At 41.4% G+C, this 26211-nt stretch overlaps 1 protein-coding gene across 3 annotated transcripts in view; it reads left to right on the forward strand.

Moving 5' to 3' along the window:
* NR1H4 (nuclear receptor subfamily 1 group H member 4) overlaps positions 1-25800 on the forward strand; it is a 35876-nt gene extending 10076 nt beyond the window's left edge. The window contains exons 3-9 of one of the 3 annotated variants that reach the window (XM_054386740.1): positions 5079-5231; positions 9820-9944; positions 10437-10535; positions 11650-11749; positions 13382-13528; positions 23661-23774; positions 25562-25800. In XM_054386740.1, coding sequence (XP_054242715.1) covers positions 5079-5231; positions 9820-9944; positions 10437-10535; positions 11650-11749; positions 13382-13528; positions 23661-23774; positions 25562-25800 — 977 coding nt within the window. The remainder of the gene's footprint in view (positions 1-5078; positions 5232-9819; positions 9945-10436; positions 10536-11649; positions 11750-13381; positions 13529-23660; positions 23775-25561) is intronic. The other 2 variants (XM_054386741.1, XM_054386742.1) reach the window with 2 other exon arrangements.
* Positions 25801-26211: the final 411 nt, after the last annotated feature.

Below are 26211 nucleotides of genomic sequence, written 5' to 3' on the forward strand. Positions count from 1 at the left end.
CTGAAATGATACCTAAACTCAGTCACTCTGTGACAAGGCTTTCTTAAAGAGAAATAATGCCTCAGCTTTTTACTCTATTCTGTGGATAAATATTTCATTTTCACTTCTGTGAACATTACTGAAACACTAAAATATCTGAGTGTAGAACTCACTGTCCCTGGGCATGGACTTGGACCTAATTTGGAACGTTTGCTTTATCTACCACAAATTCATTTCTGAGGGCACAACAGACCACACTGGTCGATCACTCTAAACATGAACCCAGTCAAGGGTCATACAGTTAATCTGAATAATTCCAATAAATAAGAGGTTAACTTCTTTCTGCTGTCTGTGTGAATAGTCTCAAAGCAAAACAAATAGGAATTAACTGTCATGAATGCTGCCATTAGAAACCAGAATAAACTCAATTTTGATGTGAAGACTGATACATTTACTCTGTTAGTGAGCTATTCCTACAGTTTATTAGCTCCATTAGTAAATTTTAGCAACGGTCAAAGACAATTTTAAACTATGAAATCTGTAAAGAATGTTTCTAGGAGAGAGGTTATACCTCCAGGTAACTACTTGGACTCAAATCTGTGGTGAAAGGAAATAGGTGTTCATCTCTGATTCACTTTGAATCACTCTTAGGTATCTATAATTTTACTGTTTTATTGGGATCATTTCTTTTACGTTTTCATTCTGTTTCATGACTGCACCATCAATTACAGAGGAGAGCAGCCTTGATCAAACATAGTTAAAGCTGAGTGATTTAAAGGCAATGCATTCAGTTTCTACAATAAACTTCAGAGGCTGTCAGAGTGCCAGCTGATTCAGTAAAAAGGACATGCTGAGGACAGTGATTTTGCCTGACAAAGTTGGAGGGGGTAGTATGTTTTCCAGACCTCTGATCATTCTTGTCTATCTGTAGAAAGTTTTACATGGCTATACATGACCAGCAAAGCATGGTGACCAAAACTGGGCTAGGTAATTCAGTTGTGTTTATCTCAGTGCAGGAGATCACCTCATGTGTCTCCCATCCCAGTATGAAAGGAGACGTTCTTTTTGGCAACAAGCCTGTTAATTTAGGCTAAATATCTGTCCAAAATAATATGTAGATCCCTCTCTGCAGGACTAGAGCTTGCCTTGCTGCACCCTGGCCTCCTTAACGCCATAGGAATTCTCATTCAAAGGGGGAGGCCTTGCACACGTTTTTATGGGATTCAGTCCTCTGTGATTAATATGTTAATTTTTTTTTCCTCCTTCCTTTCTTGGATAATGCATTCAGCAACACCCTCCATTATTTTCGTTTTCCCTTCTTGGGCAGGAGGAACAATATTAAGATCTTATTTTCTGTCCCTCATGAGAATATTAGTCTCAAGACATGGGCAGGAGCCTACACTTCAGTGTATTATTTTGATATGTCACCATGCATTAACAAGTCAGTAGGAGCCATTTCATTAATATTTTACCTATTATGCAAAAGCAGCTTAAACAGCACATTTGCTCTCATTCAACATTTGCCTGTGGCAAAAAAAAAAAAAAAAAGAGAGAGAGAAAAAGGCTCCCTTGAGGTTTCTCTTATCTCTGATATATCACTTTAGAAAATGCTGCCTTGATTAACAATAATAGCATCAGAGTTGGTGGCTCATAAAGAATGAGGCAGTTCATTCAGTCTTACAGTACAGGGAGAAACAGAATATGCTTTAAAGCCTGCTGTTGTAGAGGGCATTTCTGAGACAACCTTTGCAGACAGACACCAAAGACTTATTGGTGTCAGCCTCAGCTTATAATGGATTTTAAGGGCTGTTTTCAGATGTTATGGAACAAGTATTGCACTTGTCCCTTAAAGCTGCAGAGTAAGTTCTGCTGAGAGAAAAGCTAGTTGTGAATTCCCTTGGTGCAGGGTGGTGGGTGGGTATGAGCTTTTGAGGTCTTCTAATGTCCTCATGCCAGACTGAGATTACTTTTGCAAAGAAGAGTCTCTCTTTAAACTTCTCCTTGTACTAACACCACCTCATGAACATGGAGCTGTTGCTTTTTTAGCAGTTGGGACCTTCAAAAACTCTAAACTGACAAACTCCCAGCAGTTGGGCATCGGAATGGCAGAGATATTTACAAAGCTGCCATCAACAATTTTAACAGCTGTCCTCCTTCAAACTTTCATAATATCCAGAAAAAAAAATCAGTAACATGGGAGCAGCTCTAGCCATAATCAATCATCTTCATGACTAGCTAAGAGAACAAAGCAAATTCAGCATTTTCAGCCAACGTGAGCTTCTTGTAATTTTAGCCAAATCAGATAAAAGCTGAACCATGCCAGGAAAACCTTCAGCTTTTGGGGCTACCCTTTCCTTAGTTTAACAGATGCCCTTCCTGATTCACTTCTGAATTTTGGTATAAAAGTTCACACACAAAATATTGCAGGTAGTTTATCTTCATTTTTCACAATTACTGCATAATTTGAATTTCCTTTGTGCTAAAAAGAAAAGCTGACTTCAAAATGAATGATGAAGTCTGCTGAAGAAGACAGTGATTCAAGAGTCACTCTGTCATAAAACTGAAGCAAGGGTAGTGTTAAAACTACTTTTTCTTTTAATTTCACTTTTTGAAAACTTTATTTTGAAGAGAAAATATTTGACTGTCTGAATCTTGATCTTTCCCAGCTTTTTTTTTAATTCACGTTTTTATTTTTTATGTTCTTTTACGTGCTTAAAAAAAATGAATTTTCTAAACTTTTTCTTTTCCTCTCCACCAAAAAAAAAAAAAAAAAATTAAACTAAGACCTTGTGGGTAAGGTGAGTGATAAAATCAACTGGACTTGGAAGGTTATAAATATTTGTGCAGAGTTTTCCCAACATTTACCCCTAATTTATATGCATCCTCAATGACAGAATTTATATTTAACAAATACAAGTCATAGATTATGCAAAGCAGATGCACTTTCTTTCAACAGACAGTGAGAACCTACAGCTTAAATCCAGGCTTTTAACTCCCTTTCCTGAGCAGAAAATATTAATATATTAGACACTTAGGTGACTAATGAATAAAAATAATGCCTGGGGCTGCAGGAGATTCTAAGCAATCTGCATTTCAAAAGGGACTGATGCCAGTCAACTGTGTTTATCTGAAAAGCAGCCAATAAAACAGACAGCATGGAAGAGATTGCAAGGAGGAAATACAGACAGATTATTGTGACCAGATAGTGGAATTTTTTTTTTACTGGTAGCCACACACTGGTGCTTGGAAGAGATGATGCAACTAGAAAAACGTGGCCCAAGGTTGGGAAATTGTCATCTGGAAATGGCAAGATCATTACATCATCTGTTACCAGCACACAGTGGGGCAGGATTTTAGCTGAATGCATTCAGGAAACACACAGGCAGATCCCACAGTGGACAAAAGTTGCAATAGGATGAGAGGGAATAGGCTTAAGTTGTGCCAGAGGAGGTTTAGAATGGATAGCAGGAAAAATCTCTTTTCTGAAAGAGTGGTGAGGCATTGGAATGGGCTGCCCAGGGAGGTGGTGGGGTGACCATGCCTGGAGGTGTTCAAGAAGCTGTAGGTGTGGCACTTCAGGATATAGTTTAGTGGTTGTGGTAGTTGGGTTACTTTTGAACTCGCTCTTAAAGGTCTTTTTCAACCTTAATGATTCTATGAAAATTCACATTCACCTCTGCTTTTGCACTAGAGTTTGATTATGGGACACTGGGTCTTGTCTGGTGCTTCTCTTGGTGTATCAGAGTGCCAGGCTGGAAAATGGTGGTGCTATTATTGTGCCAGCCAGTGGCAGTAAAAAAAGTAAAGGTTTTGTGAATAACTGGGTAATGCAAATTTGCACAGAGCTCTGGTTTGAAGTGAACTGCAAACCTGTGATCTGTCAGTAGAAGCTCCCAAGAATAGGGACACCTTTGGAATTTCCAGAGGGTCCATAGTGAGACCTCCCAGCCCAGCATGACACATGAGCTAGCAGTGCCCTCCTTCAACAGTTCTTGCAGGAGCCACCTCTGCCAGAAGATCTGTTTAACAAAGCACACAATGAAAGTGCTCTCCAGCCTGCTGATAAATGCACTGGTAGCTTTCTCCTCAGATCTCCCCTCTCACAGAGGGGAGACCTTATTGCTCTCTACAGCTCCTTGATACCAGGCTGCAGCCAGGTGGGTGTTGGTCTCTTCTCTCCAGTTACAAATGATAAAATGAGAGCAAATGGCCTTAAGTTCTACCAGGGAAGGTTTAGGTTAGATATTAGAAGAAACTAGAATGCTGGAACAGGCTTTCCAGGGAGGAGACTGAATCCCCATCCCTGGAGGTGTTTAAAAGATAAAGAGATGTGGTGCTCAGGGACATGGCTTAGCACCAGATTTGGTTGAGTTAGATAATAGTTGGACTTGATAATCTTAGTCTTTTCCAAGCTAAACAGTTCCGCGATTCTACTCCAGGTCCTTACTTTGGGCTAATGTCTGAAGTTTGGGCCCATGGTTTATCATGTTGATTTCAGAGAGTCACAAACAGTAGGGGTTGGGAGGGACCTCTGAAGATCATTGAGTCCATTCCTCTGGCAGAGTAGGACAGATGACACAGGAACACATCCAGGCAGGCTTTGAAAGTCTCCAGAGATGGAGGCTCCACCACCTCTCTGGGCAGCCTGTTCCAGTGCTCTGCCACTCTAAAAGTAGACAGAAGTTCCTTCCCATGTTTAGATGGAACTTCCTATGTTCAAGCTTATGACTCTTGTCCTGTCCTTGGGGACCCCTGGGAAGAGTCTGGCCACATCTTTCTGACACTGAACCCTTAGATATTTGTAAGCTTATTAAATTAGATGATTCGATACTGCTATAAATACAAATATCAAGACTAGAGGGAATTGGATGTGGCACTTGGTGACATGGTTTAGTGGTCTTGAGTGACAAGTTGGACTTTGCAGATCCTTGAGGTCTTTTCCAACCTTATTGATTCTGTGATTCCGTGACCACAGCCATCCAGGCAGCGCTGCAGAACACGTGTGACGTTCAGGAAGCCCCAGGAGGTGGAAGTGCTCTTCAGCTGGATTCCTTTGCTCCTTGAAGTGTTTGATTTGTATCACTGCTGTTGTTGTGCAGGGTTCTTCAGGCGAAGCATCACCAAAAACGCAGTCTACAAGTGTAAAAACGGAGGCAACTGCGAGATGGACATGTACATGAGGAGGAAATGCCAGGAGTGCCGGCTGAGGAAGTGCAAGCAAATGGGCATGTTGGCTGAATGTATGTATGCAGGTATTTGCATCATGGGGTCAGTGTCCATCACATACTCTGTTTGGTGCACGTGGCAGTTTTAGGCTGTGCCCAGGAAAAATTTTTTTTCACAGACGGAGTAGGAAGTGAGAGAGTGCAAATGAATTACCGTTGGATGTAAAAGGGGAAATAATGGTAAGGTGTAAATAATCCTACTGGTTTAATAGCTAACATAAAGTTAGTTGTGTAAACTAACACTTTCTCTTTTCTGCTGCTTTGCTCTAGCAGATACTAGCTGGTAGCTTTTGCTTAGCTGTTGCTGACCTTGGCTGCATTCTTTGTTATGGCTGAGTACTAAAAAGCTACTCTCTGCTTTTCTCCTTCTTTCTCTTGTCCCATGTACAGGGGTGAGGGGGAGAAGAGAAGGAATTATTGGCAACCCCTTGGGGTTCTTGTGCTGCTATAAATTGTAAAGATTGTATATTTTGAACATATCCATTGCATTTCATATTTCTACATTGTAGTGTGCTTGTAAATATACCTCCATTTGCTTTCAACTGAGCTGGTCTGGCAAATTTTATGTTGGGGGGCAATTTCAACCCACCACATTTAATTAGACTGGTTTTAATAGAACAGCTATAAAAGATGTCATCTGGCAGGCAAAAAGCTCATTGTAGATGATGTTGTGCCTTAGCGTCAAGTCCTGTTGAAAGAGACAAAATGCACTTAAAAGCCATGGGATTTATTTGGTGGTCAGGGAAACAAAGGATGTGAGAGCTGGTGTAAGAAGGATGGTCCTGCACTAGGTGACAGCCATTAGTCTGCTTGAGTGGGAAGGAAAAGCAGTCATAGAAGTGAGTCTAAGCGAGACTCCTTGTGAGTGAAGAGTTTGCCTGTTGCAGAAGACAGAGCAGGAAAGCTTTTGTGCTTCCCTTTGCTAGTTTTTCTGGGGCTTTCCCTGTCAAGTTCTTGCTAGCCAAGTGCAAATTGTGGCATTCAAACAATGCCATTTTGAAGAGGAGGACTGCTGCTAGCAGGAAGCTTCTGTGGACTTGCCAAGCTTGTGTTCCCAGACCTCACCCAGCAATCAGGCAAAGCCTGCTAAGGGCTAGCCCTTTTTTATAGCCATATTAGCTCTTCTCATTGTACTACAGATTTTGCAGCCTTGCATATAGGCACATAGGTAGAACTCTTTCCAGAAATGAAGTTGGAGGTAGTCAAGAAACATGTGAGCAGAGCACTCTGGAACATTGTTTAATGGCCATGATGATCTTAGGTTGGTGGTAAGAATCGATGATCTTGGAGGTTTTTTCCCAACTGAAACAATTCTATGGTTCTATGATGGACTTCAAGAACGTTTCATGTGAAAGCAAATATTCTAGTCAGACTGACAGCTTATAAAGTTCATTGAGTTTCACACATTTAAAACTCCATTTTGAGTAAAGTTTTGGTCAACCCATTATTTTTGCAAGTTTGCCCCTTGAAAAGAGGCTGCAAATGTCTGCTCTTCTGCCTTCCATGAACGAGGCTACAATTTCTTTTTTCTCCACGGCTCCAATCGTTTTAGCAGACACATGTGTGAAGCCAATTTAGGTTCATACAGGAAATTAATCTACTGGGAATTTTTAATATACTTCTACCCCTCCATCTGATCAGGAGATGCTATATTAACCGTTGGTTTTGTGAGAAACAATAAAGCTCCGTCAATATTTGGGATGCATTGCCAGCATAATGCAATTAATCTTTCATCCTGCAAATTGAACAGGCTACCAAGATCCAGAGATATGACATCTTCTCATGCAATACATAAATACATGAGCAGGCACTACCACTGTGATGACAGCACTCTGAAGGGGGCTACAAGAAAGCTGGGGAGGGACTTTTTAGGCTATCAGGTAGTGATAGGACTGGGGGTAATGGAATAAAGCTGGAAGTGGGGGGAGTCAGACTGGATGTGAGGAAGAAGTTCTTCACTGTGAGAGTGGTGAGAGCCTGGAATGGGTTGTCCAGGGAGGTGGTTGAGGCCCCATCCCTGGAGGTGTTTAAAGCCAGGCTGGATGAGGCTCTGGCCAGGCTGATCTAGTGTGAGGTGTCCCTGGCCATGGCAGAGGGGTTGGAATGAGATGATCCTTGTGGTCCCTTCCAACTCTGACTCATTCTATGATTCTATTATTATCTTCTTAATTGTCAGAAGAAAATAACTCCCCTCTGGTGCTGATTCCCAGCTCCATTGTTCCAAATTTTGGAGGGTTCAAAATAGCCCGAGTGACTCAGTGGAACAGGAAAACAACCCATCAACAGAAAAAGAAAAAAGCAAAAAAGGTTGGTGTAAATAATACTGACTGGGCCCACATGAAACTTTTAAGCTGGCCTATCATGTTCACAAACTGGCAGATGTGAAACAAAAGCCAGTGAGGGCCACTGCCATCTGAGTCTGTCCCTGCAATGGAAACACTGCAGATCTCGTGTTGCTCATGACTTAACCATAAGCATGCTCTGATATACTGCAATGAGGATGTTTGGCAAGGTGCTGTTTAATGGCTTTTAAGTGGGAGTGTGCTGCATAATTGCTTTTAGTTCAAGGCAATCCAGGACAGTAAAACTCAAAGCTGCTAGTACTATAGAGCATTTATTTGAAATAAGTTGAAGCAGCTTGGGAAATAAAAGGTTGCCTTGAACTTTGTTTCATTTACTCATTTTGTAGGATTGCAATTGCAAGGTCTCTGGTTGGTGGTTTTTTGTTTGGTTTTTTTTTTTCCCCTCTGAACAGGAGGTGAAATCTTATAAATGTTTATGGCATGGTTACTCAGCAAAACTATTCTTGCCCCTTTATAAACAAACCACAGACAGATGAAAATTACTAAGCATTTCTTTTAGTCACTTGCTGTCTTTTTGATATAAACTACAACTTTTGGGGTGGTTGGGGGGAGTGAAATGTTTACCTAGGGAAGACCCAGGTTCTGCCACTCTTCCAGGAAGGTAATATCCATTTACTACCAATTGAATCCTTAGGTTAAAAAAAAAAAAAAAAAAAAAGGAAGTAAATAAACTCTTGTGTGTCTCATGAGTTTTCCAGCTAACTCAAACAGAACCAGAACAAGATGTGAAGGCACTACTCAGCAACAGGAAGCATGAAGCGGGGTGGGGGGCACAGGGAAAGGCTTACTGCTTAGGACAGATGTAAACCAAATTTTCCCTAGGAAGTAGTACACCAATTACTAAACTGCTGGGAAACAGTGCAGGTCCATTAATGCCACCCAAAGGTGCACTGAATACTTTAGAGGAAGAAATGCACAATGCTGTGCAGCAGCACAAATGACATGGCTCGATACCAATTATCATCTCCATCATTGCTATCCCACTCCTTTCAAGGTATTCTTTGCAGGTCTTATTTTAATCATGTAAATTTCCTCTTCTCTCAGTGGTTCAGGTAGGTTATTTTATATAGGGCTTAAACAGGAAATTAAAAACATTCACAACGGAACTCACTGTTTTCATGGTATCTTCCTCTACCATCACATACTCACAGAATGAGCCTCTTCTCCTGCTCTGCTTTTTCAAAGGGGAAGAATGGGAAGGATCCTTGAAAGAAGCTCAAAAAATAAATTAAAAAAAAAAAAAAGACAGGAAAATCTTCTGTGCTGATAAGTTTATTTTTAGATGAATCCTTAGCTCTTTACTTTTTCATTTGGGTGTTCTAGCTTGGTTCCACAGGTTGTAGAGGGTACCTATTGTTCCTCTCTTTTGTTAGCACAAGCAAATTGCTAGTTTTTATGACATCCACAAGGATGCTGCCTGTTTCAAGGTACTGAAATATAGTCTAGAACAAACAAACAAAAAACCCCCACAAATGTAAAATTCCTTTCATTAGGGCAAGTAAAATCCTGTATTAAAGCCAGGGCTTTATTCAGTTTTCTAATACAAAGAAATGCAAACCAGGTAACCTTTTATATAGATAATTTTAAAGGTGTATTTGGCAGCCTGAGTTACTTCTGAGCCTTAATTTTCAGCTGTTGATCTGCATAGTAGCACTCTAGCAGTCAAAGCTTTGGAGTCCTCTCTCCTGAGTGAAGTTTCTGTGTGAAGATTCTGCACCACAGCCATAATGTTGCTTTGAGGTGACTGAACACATCCCATGCCCTCTGTGCAAGAACAAGGGCACCTTGATCTCTAGTTTGGATCAAGCAAGGAGCACTCTTGATGGCAGTTTTCCAGGTGTTCCCATTTATTGTGCTTTGGTTTGGGTCTCAGAGCACATGAAGGAGTTTTCTTTGGGATGAACTAAACCAAAGGCACACTCTGGCACACTGCCATTGCTACCTTTAAGACCAGATCAGAGCTGGTTCAAAGCAAACTCCCCCTGACACTCTCACTGTGTGGATGCTGGATGACCAGAACCAACTGTTTTGCTCTGCAGATGGGCTCCTGCTGGGCTAGACTACTCATTAGTGTGTACTTAGTGTATCTCATTAAACTCACACCCCAGGATAATGCCACCTTCAGGAACTGATCTGCCCAGGTAAGTGGGTTTGTTAGTGTAAAGGGCATTCCTGGGCATGTTTGCATACCTGTTTAGGGCCTGAAGCATATATATAAATCTAATTGCCCTCTGTTCTATTCTATGTTCTAGGTCTGCTAACAGAAATACAATGCAAGTCCAAAAGGCTAAGGAAAAATGTGAAACAGCCTCCAGATCAAACAGACAATGAAGGCCATGACGTGAAACAAGTGACATCTACAACTAAAATATATAGGGTAAGAAAATTCTTGTGGCAGTGATGTTTGAGCTAAACGTGGCTCGTGAATACAGAGTATTTGCAAACTCTCTGGAGCTCTCTTTATTAATTAAAAACCCTATCTCCCACCAAGGCAAGGAAATACCTTGGATATAGAAGTGGTTCTAATATTTTTAGTCCAAATTCAGTAAAGCATCTATAAAATCCATAAAGTATTTATTTTTGTGATATGTAGGTCAGCTATATATCACACACAGTGAAGTGGAATATGAAAGTTTGAACACACCTAGTTATTTGCTAAGCATTTCTCTTATTTCTGATGATAAACCACACAAGCTCATGCAGTTTAGAAGCATTCTTCACCTCTCCTCTCTACACTCCTATAGAAATCTGTGTCTCTGTCTGCTTGGTCCTCAAGTGTGGGAAATAAGTGTAGAGCCTTTGCCTAAAGAGATGTTAGATCATTTCTGTGACTGCATTTCATGATGGGCTTTTGTTTTTGTCAGTATAGGAGAAAGTAGAATTTACCCCAGAACAGCAGAATCTTCTTGATTACATCATGGATTCATACAGCAAACAACAAATACCACAGGAAGTGTCCAAAAAATTAGTAAGTACGTGGATTAGTTTTTGGGATGGGGATAATGAAGCAGAGGATTACACAGCAGAAAATATTTGTACTCAGCCATAATTAGGTGTACTAAGTAGTAGAGCAAGCTATGAGTAAAAGCTTACAGCTTTACAGTACAATTTGATTTCTACTTGCAGCTAAGCTTCCTTTCTACAAAGACACCACCCTGATAGCTTAAAAATATTTCTTTGAATGCAAATTGTAAACATTTTCCAGATTTGGATTTCTCTTTCATCCTCTCATCTTTTCCTCTCTACCTTCTAGTAATTCTTCTTGTTGGTGGTGTTTTTTTGGATTTGTGGGCTTGTTCTTTTTTTCCCTTTAAGAGCTCACAGTTTTTGTAGTAGGATGAGCTAAAAGGTTGAGAAACAGGGAGAGGAGAAGAAAAGTTTAGAAGCAATAAGTTTTTTCTCTCTCTCTACAAGACTGGCATGTTCAATCTTAAAAAATAAACCAAAGCAACTGTAGAAAATTATTTCTGAAGTCATCAACCTTGAAAACTGAAAGGAAGACACTTGCAGAGTGAGAGCTGAATAACCCATAACTGTTTTGTAGAACTCAAACCATTCTGTGAATCTGTGACTCTATGAACTTATTCCCATGGCAGGCTGTGGATGTCAAAGGCAAAATACATCTTAAAAAAGGAAATAAGATAATGGGTAGGAAGAGTTTTGGTTAATGTTATGGTACATACAGAACTCCTAGCTCCAGAGGTGCCTAAATCATTAATTGCTAGACATGATGCTGAAAGTGAGACAGATATTCCAGACTCTGGTAGTTTCAGGCTGTGCCTAGGGAAATTTAGATTGTCGTTTTGCTTGTAAGTATAGCTTCATTTGCTTCCATCTGAGCTAGTCTGGAAATCCTAATCTGGGGGGGGTAATTTCAACCCACCACACAGAGGAAAGGACGCTGTCTACTTTTACTTAATGTTGCTTTACAAAATACCTAGTTTTGACAACCACTGGAGACAAAACACAGTGGTAGGTGGACTGCTTGCCTGATCCGGTCTAATAATTCTTGCATTTTATGCTCTTAAATGTGAAATGATAACAAACATTAACAGATTTTGTTTGGTTTGCTTTTTTAACAGTTACATGAGGAATTCAGCGCTGAAGGAAATTTTCTGATCTTGACAGAAATGGCCACCAGCCATGTGCAGGTTCTTGTGGAGTTCACTAAAAAACTACCAGGTACGTCCCATGTGTTGGGGCAGAATCTGTTATTGCAACATTCACCTGCCTTTCTGTTGCCATTTGGCAATGATTGTGTATATTTTGAAGACTGCATAAAAATGCCTCCTCCTCCTCCTCTGACACATACACATTCTTCAGACACTCTCTAAAGAAAAGGAGCTTTGTGCTCAGAGGAATGATATGTTGAATAATTCAGATTCTCCACTCGGAGAATCTTTGCCTGTTGTCAAACAAAATGCTCAGAGAAAGGGTTGGGTCACTAGAGAGATTTTCTTTTCATATTTCACTGCAATGCCAAATAGCCTGCTTCTAAATTACCACCAGCACTTACTTGACTCTGCATCATGTGCATTCATTCCTTCCTAGCAAAATCATGCCAGCTCAGTGAGCTTGAAACAAGAGCTTTCCCTACTTAGTGGCACCAATGTTTATGGTCCTTGCACAGTTGTGTTATGGACAGCTACAGAAAACCTCAGTTTATCATTAGTGGTTTTTTTTTAACTCCCAGGTAGATGTTGCCTTGAAGGAACACTGGGCATGGTACAGGCTCCTGGTTATTAAAGAAGGTGCATTGTGATGCTTGGCTGTGTGAAGATGTTATTTATCTGGCATTCCCACAGTATGGACCCTTCCTCTGTGTGTTACAGGCTTGCCTCAAAGCTTAGCACTGCAGTTGTAACTGCATGTTTTCACACTAACTGGGATGCTGGCTTGCAGGAAATGAAGGCAGGAGTTTTGTAGTTGCATAATCTATTCTTTTGGGTGTTGATTTACAGTACAACTGGCAGAATTTATCACCTTTTTTCTTTCATTCTCTGCTTTATCTTTTCCTGTGCTTTCCCACAGATTCAGAAGGTGAGTATAAAGTAGGTACCTGCATTGACAGGTATGGGGAGAGCTTCCCATGAGCTTTAGCTCCTCGTTTTCCTTTAGAGGAGCAGCTGTGTATTCCCACAAGTTATCAAAATCCTGATTTCTTCAGTGAGTTTTAGTCTTTCCCCTCTAAAAAGAGGTATGCATATTTAAAACACAGCAGGAAGCCTCCATGTAAAACAGTACATTAGTCCAAAGGCAAGGTGAAGCATTTAAAATGAGATGCTTCAAATCCCTCTTTTTGCCATCAGAGCAAGGGCAGAGCTGCATACAGCACTGCAGTGGGAAAGTCATATAGAGAGCTTTGATGGAAACAAGGTAGAAGATGTTAGGGATCAGCATCAGGCTGGACAAAATCCCCACTATTGGCTGTGCTATGCCACTAGGTTTTGCTTATGATGTTCCACAAACACCAAAATGGAAGTCTAATTCTAATAAACTTCAGTGAGGTCCAAATCTCTGTCAAGGCCAAGTTGGATGAGGACTTGAGCAACCTGGTCTAGGGGAAGGTGGCCCTGCCCATGGTAGGGGATTTGGAACTAGATGATATTAAAAGTCCCTTCCAACCTAAACCATTCTATGAATTTATGAATTTTCTGGAACCTGAGTTTCAAATTGCACAGCACTTGGCAACCCTACTGACATCAACATAAAAAATCACATGTATGTGTAGCACCTCACATGGAAGAACTTCAAGGGCAGAAAGCAGCAAGGACATTTCTGTTGCTGCCTTACTTACCCCTAATATCCCCACAGGCTTCCAAACTCTTGATCATGAAGATCAGATTGCTTTGCTGAAGGGCTCAGCAGTAGAAGCCATGTTCCTCCGTTCAGCTGAGATCTTCAGCAGGAAACTTCCTACAGGACACACTGTCCTCTTAGAAGAAAGAATTCGCAACAGTGGTAAGTACCTTGTCCAATGGGCAAAACCCAAACCACATCATTGCACTTCTGTGTCAGTGGTTTGCCCTTGGAAAGCTAGTAAAAGTGTTTATTAGCAATGAAACAGCTTTATCTGAATGCTGTTCTTTATATTATCTGGAACAAATCTAACTCAGCCTTGAGACTAAAGGTTACAAGGTAAAGGTTTATTTATAAGTACATGGCAAGAACTGCGAATTGCTCTGTATCAAATAAACCCAGTGCAAGTCTCCAGTGATCACAGTCTCACAGGATATCAGAGGTTGGAAGGGACCTCAGGAGATCATCAGGTCCAACCCCCCTGCCAGAGCAGGATCACTTAGGGGAGTCTGCACAGGAATGCATCCAGGTGGGTTTGGAAAGAAAGTCTCCAGAGGAGACTCCACAACTTCTCTGGGCAGCCTGCTCCAGGGCTCTGTCACCCTCACTGTAAAGAAGTTTCTCCTCATGTTGAGCTGAAATCTTCTATGTTCTAGTTTGAAGCCATTGTTCCTTGTCTTATCACTGTGAACCACTGAAAGGAGCCTGGCCCCCTCCACTTGACACCCACCCCTCAGATATTTATAGACATTGATCAGATCCCCTCTCAGCCTTCTCTTCTCCAGACTAAACAGCCCCAGGGCTCTCAGTCTCTCTTCATAGGGGAGATGCTCAAGTCCCCTAAGCATCCTCATGGCTCTCAGTTGGATTCTCTCCAGCAGGTCTCTGTCTCTCTTGAACTGGAGAGCCCAAAACTGGACACAGTATTCCAGGTGTGGTCTCAACAGGGCAGAGTAGAGAGGTAGAAGAACTTCCCTCGACCTGCTGGACACCTTTCTTGATACATCCCAGGATCCCATTGGCTCTCTTGGCCACAAGAGCACATTGTTGTTCCATGGAGAACTTCCTGTCCACCAGCACTCCAAGAAAGTATGAAAGAATGATGAAGAAGAAATGGCACCATTTCAAATTATTCAATATTTATGCTTTCAAAAGCAATCAGTATAAGAAGGAAATAAACAAATACATTTCAAGATGCTACTGGAGATGATTGAGAGGAACCACCTATTCTTAGAGTCGGTCTGGTAAAATTGAGTCAGATTGCACAAGGTGCAGAGAAGAATTATAAACATTGCATGTTCCTAGATTCATGGAATGGGTTGGGTTGAAGGGACCATAAAGACCAGTCCCAACCCCCTCACCACAGGACAGGGACACCTCCCCTTAGACCAGATTGCTCAAGGTCTCATCTAACCAGGCCTTGAACACCTCCAGGGAGGGGGCAACCTGTTCCAGTGTCTCACCAGCCCTACTGTAAAGAATTTCTTCCTAATATCCAGCCTAAATCTATACTCCTCCAGCTTCAATCCATTCCCACTCAGCTTTTTACAAGAAGCCCTTGTAAAAAGTCCCTCCCTAGCTTTCTTGAAGGCCCCCTTCAGGTACTGGAAGGTCTTCCCAGAGCCTTTGTTTTTGTCCAGGCTGAACAGCCTCAGCTCTCTCAGTCTGTCCCCAGAGGTGGTCCAGCCCTCTGATCATCTTCACAGCTCCCCTCTGGATGTTTATTTTGTTCTTTTTCTGTGTTGATCATCAAACTTCATCCAACCCTCAGCTACCTATCATTCAAAATTCAAGTGTAATAACAATTCTGAATCAGAGAGTCTGTCTATATTTTATATATACACCTATGTATGTGTGTGCATATTTATATATTTATATATGCTGGCTTTTGGTCTTCTTTTTAATCATCAGAAGGCAAAGAGGCAGGAGAACATTTAATCATAATACTAGTCATAGAAATAGGCTGGACCCAGTTCTGAAACTTAAAATCAGTAATGTGAAGGTACCACTGATGCATACAAAATTAACACATTTGAACCCCTGAAAATAATTAAGAAACTTGAGAATAATTTACTTGCTGAAGGTATGTATTGAGTTTGGCTTAGCACATTAAATTTTAGGTTTACAGTTTGTAGGGTTTTTTTGTTTGTTTGTTTGTTGTTTTTGTTTTGCTTTATTTGTTACAAGAGGCTGTTGTTTGATAGATTGGAAATGGTGACTTTAGAGTGATATAAATGTTTTCTGGTCTAGTTCTGCCAAGAAGGCCAGAGATATTTCCTGGAAACTGTAATCAGTTGTCATGGATCCAAATGTCCTCATTAAGAGATTTTTTTTTTTTTCCAACTGAATTATAACCTAAATTTTTGCTAAGAATAGATCTTAAATAAATTAATCCATATCAATGCAGATTACTGAAGCTTCTCTCCTCTTTATATATATATATATATATATATATAAAATCAGAATCATAGAATTAATCAGGGTTGGAAGGGTCCACAAGGATCATCTAGTTCCAACCCCCTGCCATGGGCAGGGACACCTCACACTAGCTCAGGCTGGCCAGAGCCTCATCCAGCTTGATCTATATACTTCATGGAAAAAGACTAACTGCAGCAAATTTGTTATAATAAGTGATTTGTGTTAAAGGGTGAGTTAGGAGTAACCCAAACACCCCTTCAAAGATGAGAGAACAGCAGAGGAAAAGGATGAGAAGTGGGAGTTCAGAAATTAAATTGATAGATAAAGAAGGAAGAAGCAGCTCCTAGTGAGTTCCTAACCACTATCAGGTCCTCAGCCATAAATTATTGTTGTTATTCAGAACCTCTGTCCACATTTTTTTAAGGTGCAGACAAATGCCTGAATGTCACATAAGCCCTATTGTCCAACCTTGATGTCTGTATCCATAAAATCAGGGAGGGTGGTAGGGATCCTGCCTGAAAAGTCACAAGCTGTCCAGACTTCTGTCACCTGCCATCACGTCCACTTTGAAGCTGCTTTCATCTATTAATATTTATGACTTCAGCAGTCATGATTTTTTTTTTTTTCTGATAAAGAAACCAGAGATCTGGTGGTGATGACCTTTGAGCATTGGCAGTATTCATTTTTATTCTCATGCTGATGGGTTGTGTTTTTATTGAGCACATTATTCAAGCCCTGGTGTGTGTATCTCAGGGGACTGCCTTTGTTGGTCCCCTGATGGTCTTTCTCCATAAGGTGTTATGGAAATTCTTTCATCAGCTGCTCCTGAGACTGAAATCTTCTCCTACTCACTCTAACACTGAGAATTCATGAGAAATACAGACAGACATCTTGTTATGCTATCCCCTTTCACTATGCTAGTGAAAGCTTGTGCCACTTACCTTATTTGATGCTTCACTACACATACATCACATTGTGACTGATTGACTCATTCTGTGAAATCTGCTGACATCCTGGTAATTTAATGCTTAATTTCTTTCTGCTATTTTGAGAGCAAAATTTCCTCATTATCAAGCAGTACAACATTTTAAAAACACCTTGCTGAGATACTGAATGTATTCTCAGGGAGCATTTATAGCTTGTTTGCCTAAGGTCACTACCTTTCAGGAGTCATGAGGAGAGAGAATTTTATTTCAGCCTTCAATTCTCCTAATTTCAGTATTGGGGGAATAAGATGCTAGGTGATGTGGACAAAACCAGAAGAATCTGGACCAAATTTTTCAGCTGGCAGCAAGCTATCTGACATTGTGAAATATATTGTTGTCTTCCTGGATGGGTTATAGGTGCTGAAGTACAGTGAAATCCAAGGAAAAAAAAAAAAACCAGCCACAGTTGCAAAGCACTGGCAAAAGGCCACCTTTTCCCCTTGAATGTGAGAGACAAAGTTCCCATTGATTTGGACAAGAGACTCCTGCAACCAAAGGCAAAATTTGACACCAGAACATTGGATACTTAACCACTTCCACTGCCTTTGGCTTTTATTATTCGATTATAACCCTCTTGTGCTGGGGTTTGGGTAGAGAAACAAAATGAACTGATCTTCACTGCAGAGTCTGAAGTGTCTAACCCTCAAAATGGTCACAGAATCACTGGTTGGTTTTGGTGGGAAAAGACCTTTAAGATCATTGAGTCTAATTGTTATACCAGCACTGCCAGGTCATCACTAAACCATGTCCCTCAGCACCCCATCTCCATGGCTTTGAAACCCCTCCAGGGATGGGAAATCCACCACTACTCTGGGATGCCTAGGCCAGGCCATGAAAACCCTCAAGGAGAAGAAATTGCTCAACTTAAACCTCTGCTGGGGTAACTTGAGACTGTTACCTCTTGTCCTGTCACTTCTTCCTTTGGAGACGAGACTGACCCCCACCTGGCTCCAACCTTGTAGGGAGCTGTAGACAGCCAGAATGTCTGCCCTCAGCCTCCTTTTCTCTAAGTTGAACAACCCCAGGTCCCTTAGCTGCTCCTCACAAGACTTGTGATCTAGACTTCTCCCCACCTTTGTTGCCCTTCTCTGGATCCACTCCAGCACCTCAATATCTGTCTTGGTGTAAGTGGCCCAAACTGAACCCAGGGTCTGAGGTTCAGCCTCACCAGTGCCCATTACAGGAGTATGATCCCTGCTCTGGTCCTGCTGTCCATACCCTGGCTCCAAGCCAGGGTGCTGGTGCTCTTCTTGGCCACCAGGGCACACACTGGCTCATCTTTAGCTGCTGTCGACCAAGTCCCTCAAGGTCCTTTTCCCCATGGCAGTCATGTGCAACCACGTGGAAGGAGACACTCACCATCCTGTGACCTGAACCCAAATTGATACACTGCCCAAAACATTTGGAAATTAGGACCACTTTAAATTGCAGAGTATAGGAAAGAGCTTTTCTGTTCCTATAGAGAGCTCCACAGTCAAGCACACTGAGTTAGCCAGTACTACGCTCTTGAATCACAAATGAAGTTGTTAAAAGTGTTCAACTCATATCTGCAGAGTTAATTTATACCCCTTAAAACAGGAACAGATGTCAGGGGGACCAATCTCTTTTCTTCTGCACAAGTGTGTTTCTCCAGGCCAAAACCCTGTTTAGACTTGACCTGCTCAAGACAGTGCAGATGCTGCTGCTGTGTGCCAGACCTCACCTGTCTCCTGGCTGCAGGCACTTAGTCCAATACCAAAGGGTAGTATGTGGCAAAGTCATTTGCATCCTCCTTGCAGATGTAGTTTGTTTGTGGTTGGTTGTTGGTTTGGGTGTTTTTAAACCAAGGTTTCTTTGCTTGCAATGTTGGCTTCACAGTGGCTTTTGAGAAGATGTAGTTTTGCTGCCCTGATTCTGAGCTCTCCTTTGCACATGTGCTAACTTCTCATTGAAGTTGTCATTTAACATCTACAAGATGATGGCAGAGGAGAGGTCACTTGCATGTGCTATGGTGTATCTTTTCCACTGGCTAGATCTCCCTCCTTTCAGGGTGAGTTTGGTCATGGCCACTGAGGCATTTATATAGCTTAAAAGAGAGAGCTCATAAGCAGCATGTAAAGTAGTTCTGGTAGATGAAACACTGTGAAAGACAATTAATTTTGGAGTAATTATTTTTTTTTCATAACCCAGCTACTAGCGCATGCTTGGTTTCATCTCCACTGGCACCTCTGTTTATCAAGAAAAAAAGATCTCTTTATCCATATTAATCAGGCAGTGCTAGTTACTGTTAATTAGTACTTACTCTCAAGCTTTCTTCTTGCAACAGTTTAATATATTCACTTTCACCAAACAGCCAAATAAGAAGAGATAATACTGTCTCAAAACCAAGATGCTAATACTGCCATCACATTAAAATCACATTAAACCACATTAAAAAAAAAATCTATTCCAGGATTACATTAACCAGATCATTATTTATGGCCTGAAACTGTAAACCGTATGAAAGCAAATCATCTTAAATTCAAAGGGAAATAATAGGAACAAAACCCTAAAAAAGGCAAAGTCTGAACCAGTGTTGTGTTTTAAGCTACAGATGAGCATGAAACTGTGGCAAGAAGTGAGGGATGCTGAATGAACAATGGTCGAGGGTTTAAATCTGCACCACTGTAATGCTGCAAGTAAAGCTGGTGCTTCCCATTGCCCATGCTGGGTTTTACAGCTAGTCATACACTAAGACGGTGAAATCAACTGAAGGAATTCAAGTTTATTCTCCAGCTGATAGAGTTGGGCTGGTGGTTAGGGAGAAATCTCTGTGATTCAGAAGGATGCATAATGCAGCAGGAAGGAAGGACATGCTCTTATTCCCATAACACTGTGGGAAACAAAGGTTTTGAAACCTTCTTGATAAAAATTAAGGAGGCACCGTTAACACTGACCAGGAAGCTCTGCAGGACTGTGCAGGGCCTTCGTCTGATCTAAATAAAGAGAATTAGGCAGAGCTAACTTCTCTGTTCTTGGTGAGGCCAGAAATATAACTTTATCTATTTAGTAATTTGTGGTTTTCTTTTTTTTTTTTTTCCCCTTTTGAAGTATGATTTGTAACAATGATTTTGAAAAGTCACACAATTCATTTCTCCTCTAGCCTTTCCAGTTATGAGCTACTGAATCACCTCTAATTCTTTTTCAGATAACAAGAGTTGAAGTGACAACAACTTGTACAGTAGATAAGGGGAAAAAAAAAAAACAAAACCAAAACCCCAAAAGGCAAGAACTATAAACATCTGTTTCCTGCTTCTTTTTTGCTTTCTTAGTGAGCTTAATAAATCCAAACTCAAGTGTTTTCAATTGCATTAGAAAACAGCCCCCTCTTGTGATAGAATGGTCTCTGTAACATGCATACAGGGAAACTCCAGCACAGATGGGGTAAGGGCAAAACTAGTAACTAATAATAATTTAAAAAAAAAAAAAAATCCATCATCCTAGCTTAAAAATTGCTATTTTTTGCATGGTTTTGTTCAATGTTGTCTCATGGCAATATACTTGTTTAAAGATTTCAAAGTTCTGTTCTCTGTAGTAGAAGGAGTAAATTGGCTCTGCTGCTGAAATATCCCTTTTTACTTCCCTTCACCTCTTCTGCTTTGTTTTAATTCTCTGTTTGGAGCACAGTAATGCAGAGAAGCTCTCTGCTGGGATTACATCTGCTTCTATGCTCACCCATCCACGCTTTAGTTGCTTAATGCTAGCTTATTAGCTTCTGGGGTGAGGACTGTTGTACTGCATGCTTACACAGCACCTCAACCAGTGAGGGCCTGAATTAGTTAGTTCACACCCTGCTCACCAGCATCATTTTCATCCCACTTCTGCTCTACTGAACAATAGGACTCAAGGAGCTTTGTGGCCAGCAAACCAATGAATTCATCCAGTGGAAAACCTGATTCATCCCCTTCCCACCCCCAAAAAAAGAAAGAAAGGGGGAAAAAAAAGAGAGAGAAGAAAACAACCAAATCATTTATGTGAGAAGGTGCCAGTCTCTTTTTGGTGGTGCCCAGTGATAGGACAAGGAACAATGGGCATGAGCTTGAGGCATTGGAAGTTCCATGGAAACAGGAGGAAGAATTATTTCACTGTGAGGGTGACAGAACACTGGAACAGGCTGCCCGGGGGGTTGTAGCATCTCCCTCTTTGGACATATTCAAGACCCCCTGGATGAGGTCCTGTGTGACCTGGTGCAGGTGATCCTGCTTTGGCAGGGAGGTTGGACTAGATGATGTCTCGAGGTCCCTTCCAGCCCCTGACATTCTATGATTCTGTAAGCTGGAGCACAGGAGCTCTCATCTTGAAATGAGGAGAAACTTCTCTACTGTGAGGGTACTGGAGCAGGCTGCCCAGAGAAGTTGTGGAGTCTCCTTCTCTGAAGAGTTTCAAAACCCACCTGGATGTGTTCTTGTGCAGTCTGCCCTAAGTGATCCTGCTCTGGCAGAGGGGTTGGACTAGATGACCTTTCAAGGTCCCTTCCAACCCCTAACATTCTGTGGTTCTGTGAGAAACAAATGATCAATCATAGAACCATAGAATTGTCAGGGTTGGAAGGGACCTCAAGGATCATCCAATTCCAGCCCCCCTGCCATGGGCAGGGACACCTCACACTGCATCAGGTTGCTCAGAGCCACACCCAGCCTGGCCTTAAACACCTCCAGGGACGGGGCTTCGAAGTACCACCTCTCTGGGCAACCTGTTCCAGTGTCTCACCACCCTCATGGTGTAAAACTTCTTCCTAACATCCAATCTGAATCTACCCACTTCTAGTTTTGCTCCATTTCCCCTAGTCCTATCACTACCTGACACCCTAAAAAGTCCCTCCCCAGCTTTCTTGGAGTCCTCTTCAGATACTGGAAGGCTACAATAAGGTTTCCTTGGAGCCTTCTCTTCTCCAGACTGAACAATCCCAACTCTTTCAGTTTTTCCTCACAGGAGAGGTGCTCCAGCCCTCTGAAACAATGGGAGTCATAGTCACAGTCCACTCCCTCCCGTTTCCTGTCTGCTGCCAAGATGCTCATGCCCAGAAGCACAATACCTTGCACAGAGACTTCTAAAAATATCCACTTTGTCTTGGCATTTTCTCATGTCATTGCTGAGCTATTCACATCCATGAGAGGAATTCGTTTGCCCTGCTTTAGGGCTCAGCTAGGCTTATTATTTTTTTTTTTCCTTTTTCTGGATTCATGTGAACTTTGAGACTTTGGTGTGTTGCATGGATGTGTTCCTTACATCTGTCATATTGTAAGGAGCTTTGGCATTTAAAAGTGCCTGAGGGAGAGGAGTAGTTCCCCCCAAATTAATAATAACACACATTCAAAATTGTAAATAGTTAATACTGATGACCAGCAACATAAACCTTGTAGGACTTCTGATGCTATGACTGGTGTTCGCTTTGTATAAATCTCCAGCTGTGTTACTAATTTCCATAGGATGAGCTGATTCACATCATATATATCTGCTTAACTGACTTGGACTCTCCTCAATAGTGTTGAACTTGCTACAAAAACAAGATTTGTGGCTTGTAATCTGAAATGAACAGAGGCTGGTCCTGTCACATGTTTGAACACATCATTCAGCCACAAAATAAACCACACCCTGCCAGCCGTACTTTGGCTGTTGGAACACATAACTATTCTACTGATTGAAGTTAAGTTCTCACTGTCTGTTTCATAGCTAAGTCAAGTGACTTTGTTTCCTATTTTTTGAGTTCCACCTTGTGAGTTTCATTTTTAAATCCCCCTACTGGAGGCACTCCAAACCTCACTGGTCCTGGACTTCAGTTTTGTGTTGTATGCAACACTCAAAACTGTATTATATCATGCAGTTTCCACATAAAGTCATATAAAGGCTTCTCTTTCAACAGCCTAAGAGTAAAATGAGAAGAAATCCTGTGGCACTCATCTGTGAGAACAGAGGAGGCTGCCATCCTTTAATCCAAGGAGGGCCAAAGGGTTCTTGCTACCAAGCCACAGGTTTGGCTGCCTACACTTTGTTGGTGCCATTGCATCAGTGGCAAGCAGCTGCTGTCAACAGTCCAGTGGCTGCTCTGAGTGACTCACACACCATTTAAAAAAGTTATGTCACAGGACCTACTTCTCTTTTACACCAAAAAGCAGAATGGAGTACATCTGTAATTTAAGGCTAAGTAAGAACATCGTGATCTGATGACAAAGTCAGAGGAAGCCCCGCTGGCATGATAAACCCCAAAGGGTTTTGCTGATGGTGAGAGAATCACATGATCCCACCCTTAAACTGGGCTGCACTTTAATTATTTATGTCTCCATACTTTATAACATACTGCTTTATGCTATAAGGTAGTTGTAGATGCAAGCAAGTTGGTCTTGGACTACAGGTAATCCTAGATCCAGCTGAAGTTTCAGGCTACATAAAAGGAGCGATTAAGTCTCTTTATGGAGAGAACTGAAGGAACTGCCTAAGGCAGTTTGCTGTAGGGTTGAGTTAGGCTAGAATTAAACCATGCACCCTGAGAGATTTCCATACATCTAATGCAGGGAACATGGGGACTGTTTCACAAACTGTGCATCCTGGAATCACAAGACAGCTTGAATATCAGCAGACAGACAGAAGAACACATAGGAGATTTGTCCTGAAGAGCTAGAGACAATCTTGTAGAGGAAAAGGAATTGCTTAAAAGGAGACTTTGAAACCATGCAAAAAGAATTGCCAGCACTTTCTACTTTGATCTGGAAAATAGGAACATTCTTGCACTTTTATAACTGTCTTGCAGTTGATTTGTGCAATAAATTTGTCTCACCACAACAGCCAAATACTTAATAATTACTCTGTGGCAACAAACCATAGTACTTCAACAATTAAAAAAAAATTATAATTTTTTTTCCTCCCTCTCACAGGTATCTCAGATGATTTCATAACTCCAATGTTTAACTTTTATAAAAGCATTGGAGAGCTGAAGATGACACAAGAAGAATATGCACTGCTCACAGCCATAATTATTCTGTCTCCAGGTAACTTTTAATCTAAAATTAAATGGTACTGGTTTTGGGAGGGGGGGGAAATAAAGCATGAAGAGTGGGACCTGAGACTTGTAAAAACCTACATTCTACACAGAGTAAGTGAGCATTATTCAGTACAATCAGTACAATTCTAGTTTTTAAACTAGAAATCAAGTACATCAATCCACACTCCAGATGTCCTGCCACACCATCTGGTTTTGCAGGCAAGAAAAACAAAAGGTGCCTAAATTCCCTGCTTTAAAAACCATAACTGGTATATCTTCATAGCTGACCATGGTAGTCTTCTTCCTTCAGAAAATCCCAGATGGCATTTTCTCACTACAGACTACTGTGGAATGTCATAGTTTTGGAGGCAAAATGGGAAACTCTATAACTTAGTAGACAGAATGGCAATGAAGGTCTTCAGCCTTTACTAAGTCAGCTGCCAAAAGCAGAAGAATGGTAGCTAGTTGCCCTCACAACTACGAAGTGATGAAAACTGACCAGAAATACCTGCACAATAGAATCTCAGCCCTGATTACTCCCCCAACCCCTCCCTCTAAAAACTTTGACAACACAAAACTAACCAACTCTACCTGCAAAACATGGAGAAATTGTGTAGTGTTTCAAACAAACTGTCATAGGGATGGAAGAGCCCTGATGCTCCAAGGAAATGAAAGGCAGACACTGAGGTTTCATTTCATGCAAATGGTGAAGCAATTCCATCACTCACTGAATCAGTGTGGCTCAGAAAATCTGTTTACACCAAACATTTCAGGGACCAAAGCCTTCATTCTTTTCTTTCCCTCCTTCTCCAAATACCTGAACATTTACTTCCATATGCACAGAAGAAAAAGATAACTCTTTTCTAACAAAGAAATTTCACCTGAGGACCACAGAATCAACAGAATGGCTTAGGTTGGAAGGGATGCTCAGAGATCTTCTGCTTCCATCTCCCTGCCATGGGCAGATGCCTCTCAACTAGACTTGGTTGTTCAAGGCCACATCCAACCTGGTCTTGGACCTCTCTAGAGAGGAGGCATCCACAAACACTCTGGGCAACCTACTCCAGAGTCTCACCACCCTTGTGCTGAAGAACTTCTTCCTTAGATCCAGTCTAAACCTACTCTTACTCAGTTTAAAACCATTCCCCCTTGTCCTATTGCTAGACACCCTTATGAAAAGTCCCTCTCCAGCCTTCCTGTAGGATCCCTTCAGGTATTCAGCTCTAAGATGCCCCCAGAGTCTTCGCTTTTCCAGGTTGAACAACCCTAGCTATCCTCATAGCATAGGTACCCCAGCCCTTGGATCATCCTTGTGGCCCTCTTCTGGACTCTGGATGAAGTTCTTTGATTTCCCTTTGATGACCTGCATGTCTACTGACCACATTCCCCAATTGTACTGCACCTCCAAGATCATTAGCCATGCTGCTCAGTTGTTGCAGTGCATTGCAGCAGTTCTTGCACGACATACTGAGGCACAGAACTCCATTGGGAGGTGATGATACAATACCAGAGCAACAGATCCAAGTAAAAACTCCTCAGTTTCTGGAAAAGTTGAGAGTTTTCTTTAGCTAGAGAAGGGAAGCTTACATGAAAACTCCAAGCCAAAATACAATATAAAGCATTTTCAGTCCCTCTTAATTTGAAAATGCATATTCTTTATTCTTGGTAGGGGTGAACCACAGTGCTCAGTGCAAATTTTGGAACACTTTTATAATCATTTATCAGTGTAAACATTTACATTGTATCAGAGCCTACATTTGCTAACTAATTCTTTTCTTTCAACACCATAACCAGATCGACAATACATAAAGGACAGAGAGTCTGTGGAAAGGCTTCAAGAACCCCTGCTGGATATTCTCCAGAAATGCTGCAAACTTCACCACCCAGATAACCCTCAACACTTTGCCTGTCTCCTGGGCCGTCTCCCAGAACTACGGACATTTAACCATCACCATGCAGAGATGCTGATGTCCTGGAGAGTGAATGATCACAAATTCACACCTCTTCTCTGTGAGATCTGGGATGTGCAGTGATCGATACCTTTTATTGCATTTTGGGAGAAATACCTTCTTAAAGGACCATGTAGCATTTGTTTTCATAGGAAAAACAAACAAACAAACAAATCCCACAGTACACTAAGTTTTCTTTACTACATTTTTATAGAAACATGCCAAAGGCTCATAAAAGTAATTTTGTTCTCTGTATACAGAACACTGCAGAGCTAACAGATCTTCAGTATAACTTTCTTTGTATTTATATTCTCTGATCAGAAAGATTTCACCAGCTCCTCAGAGGAACCCTGTCAATTCCTGCTGTAATTAAGTCAGCTGCAGTTACTGTTCCTCTTGACAAACAGGGAAATGTGGGTTTCCATTCATATTTTTCCATTGTGGCCTCCATTAAGGAATATATTGCAGATATTTACCGGTAATAAACCAGCTGAA

The sequence above is a fragment of the Indicator indicator genome, chromosome 14 (genome assembly GCF_027791375.1).
Source record: "Indicator indicator isolate 239-I01 chromosome 14, UM_Iind_1.1, whole genome shotgun sequence".
Lineage (NCBI taxonomy): Eukaryota > Metazoa > Chordata > Aves > Piciformes > Indicatoridae > Indicator > Indicator indicator.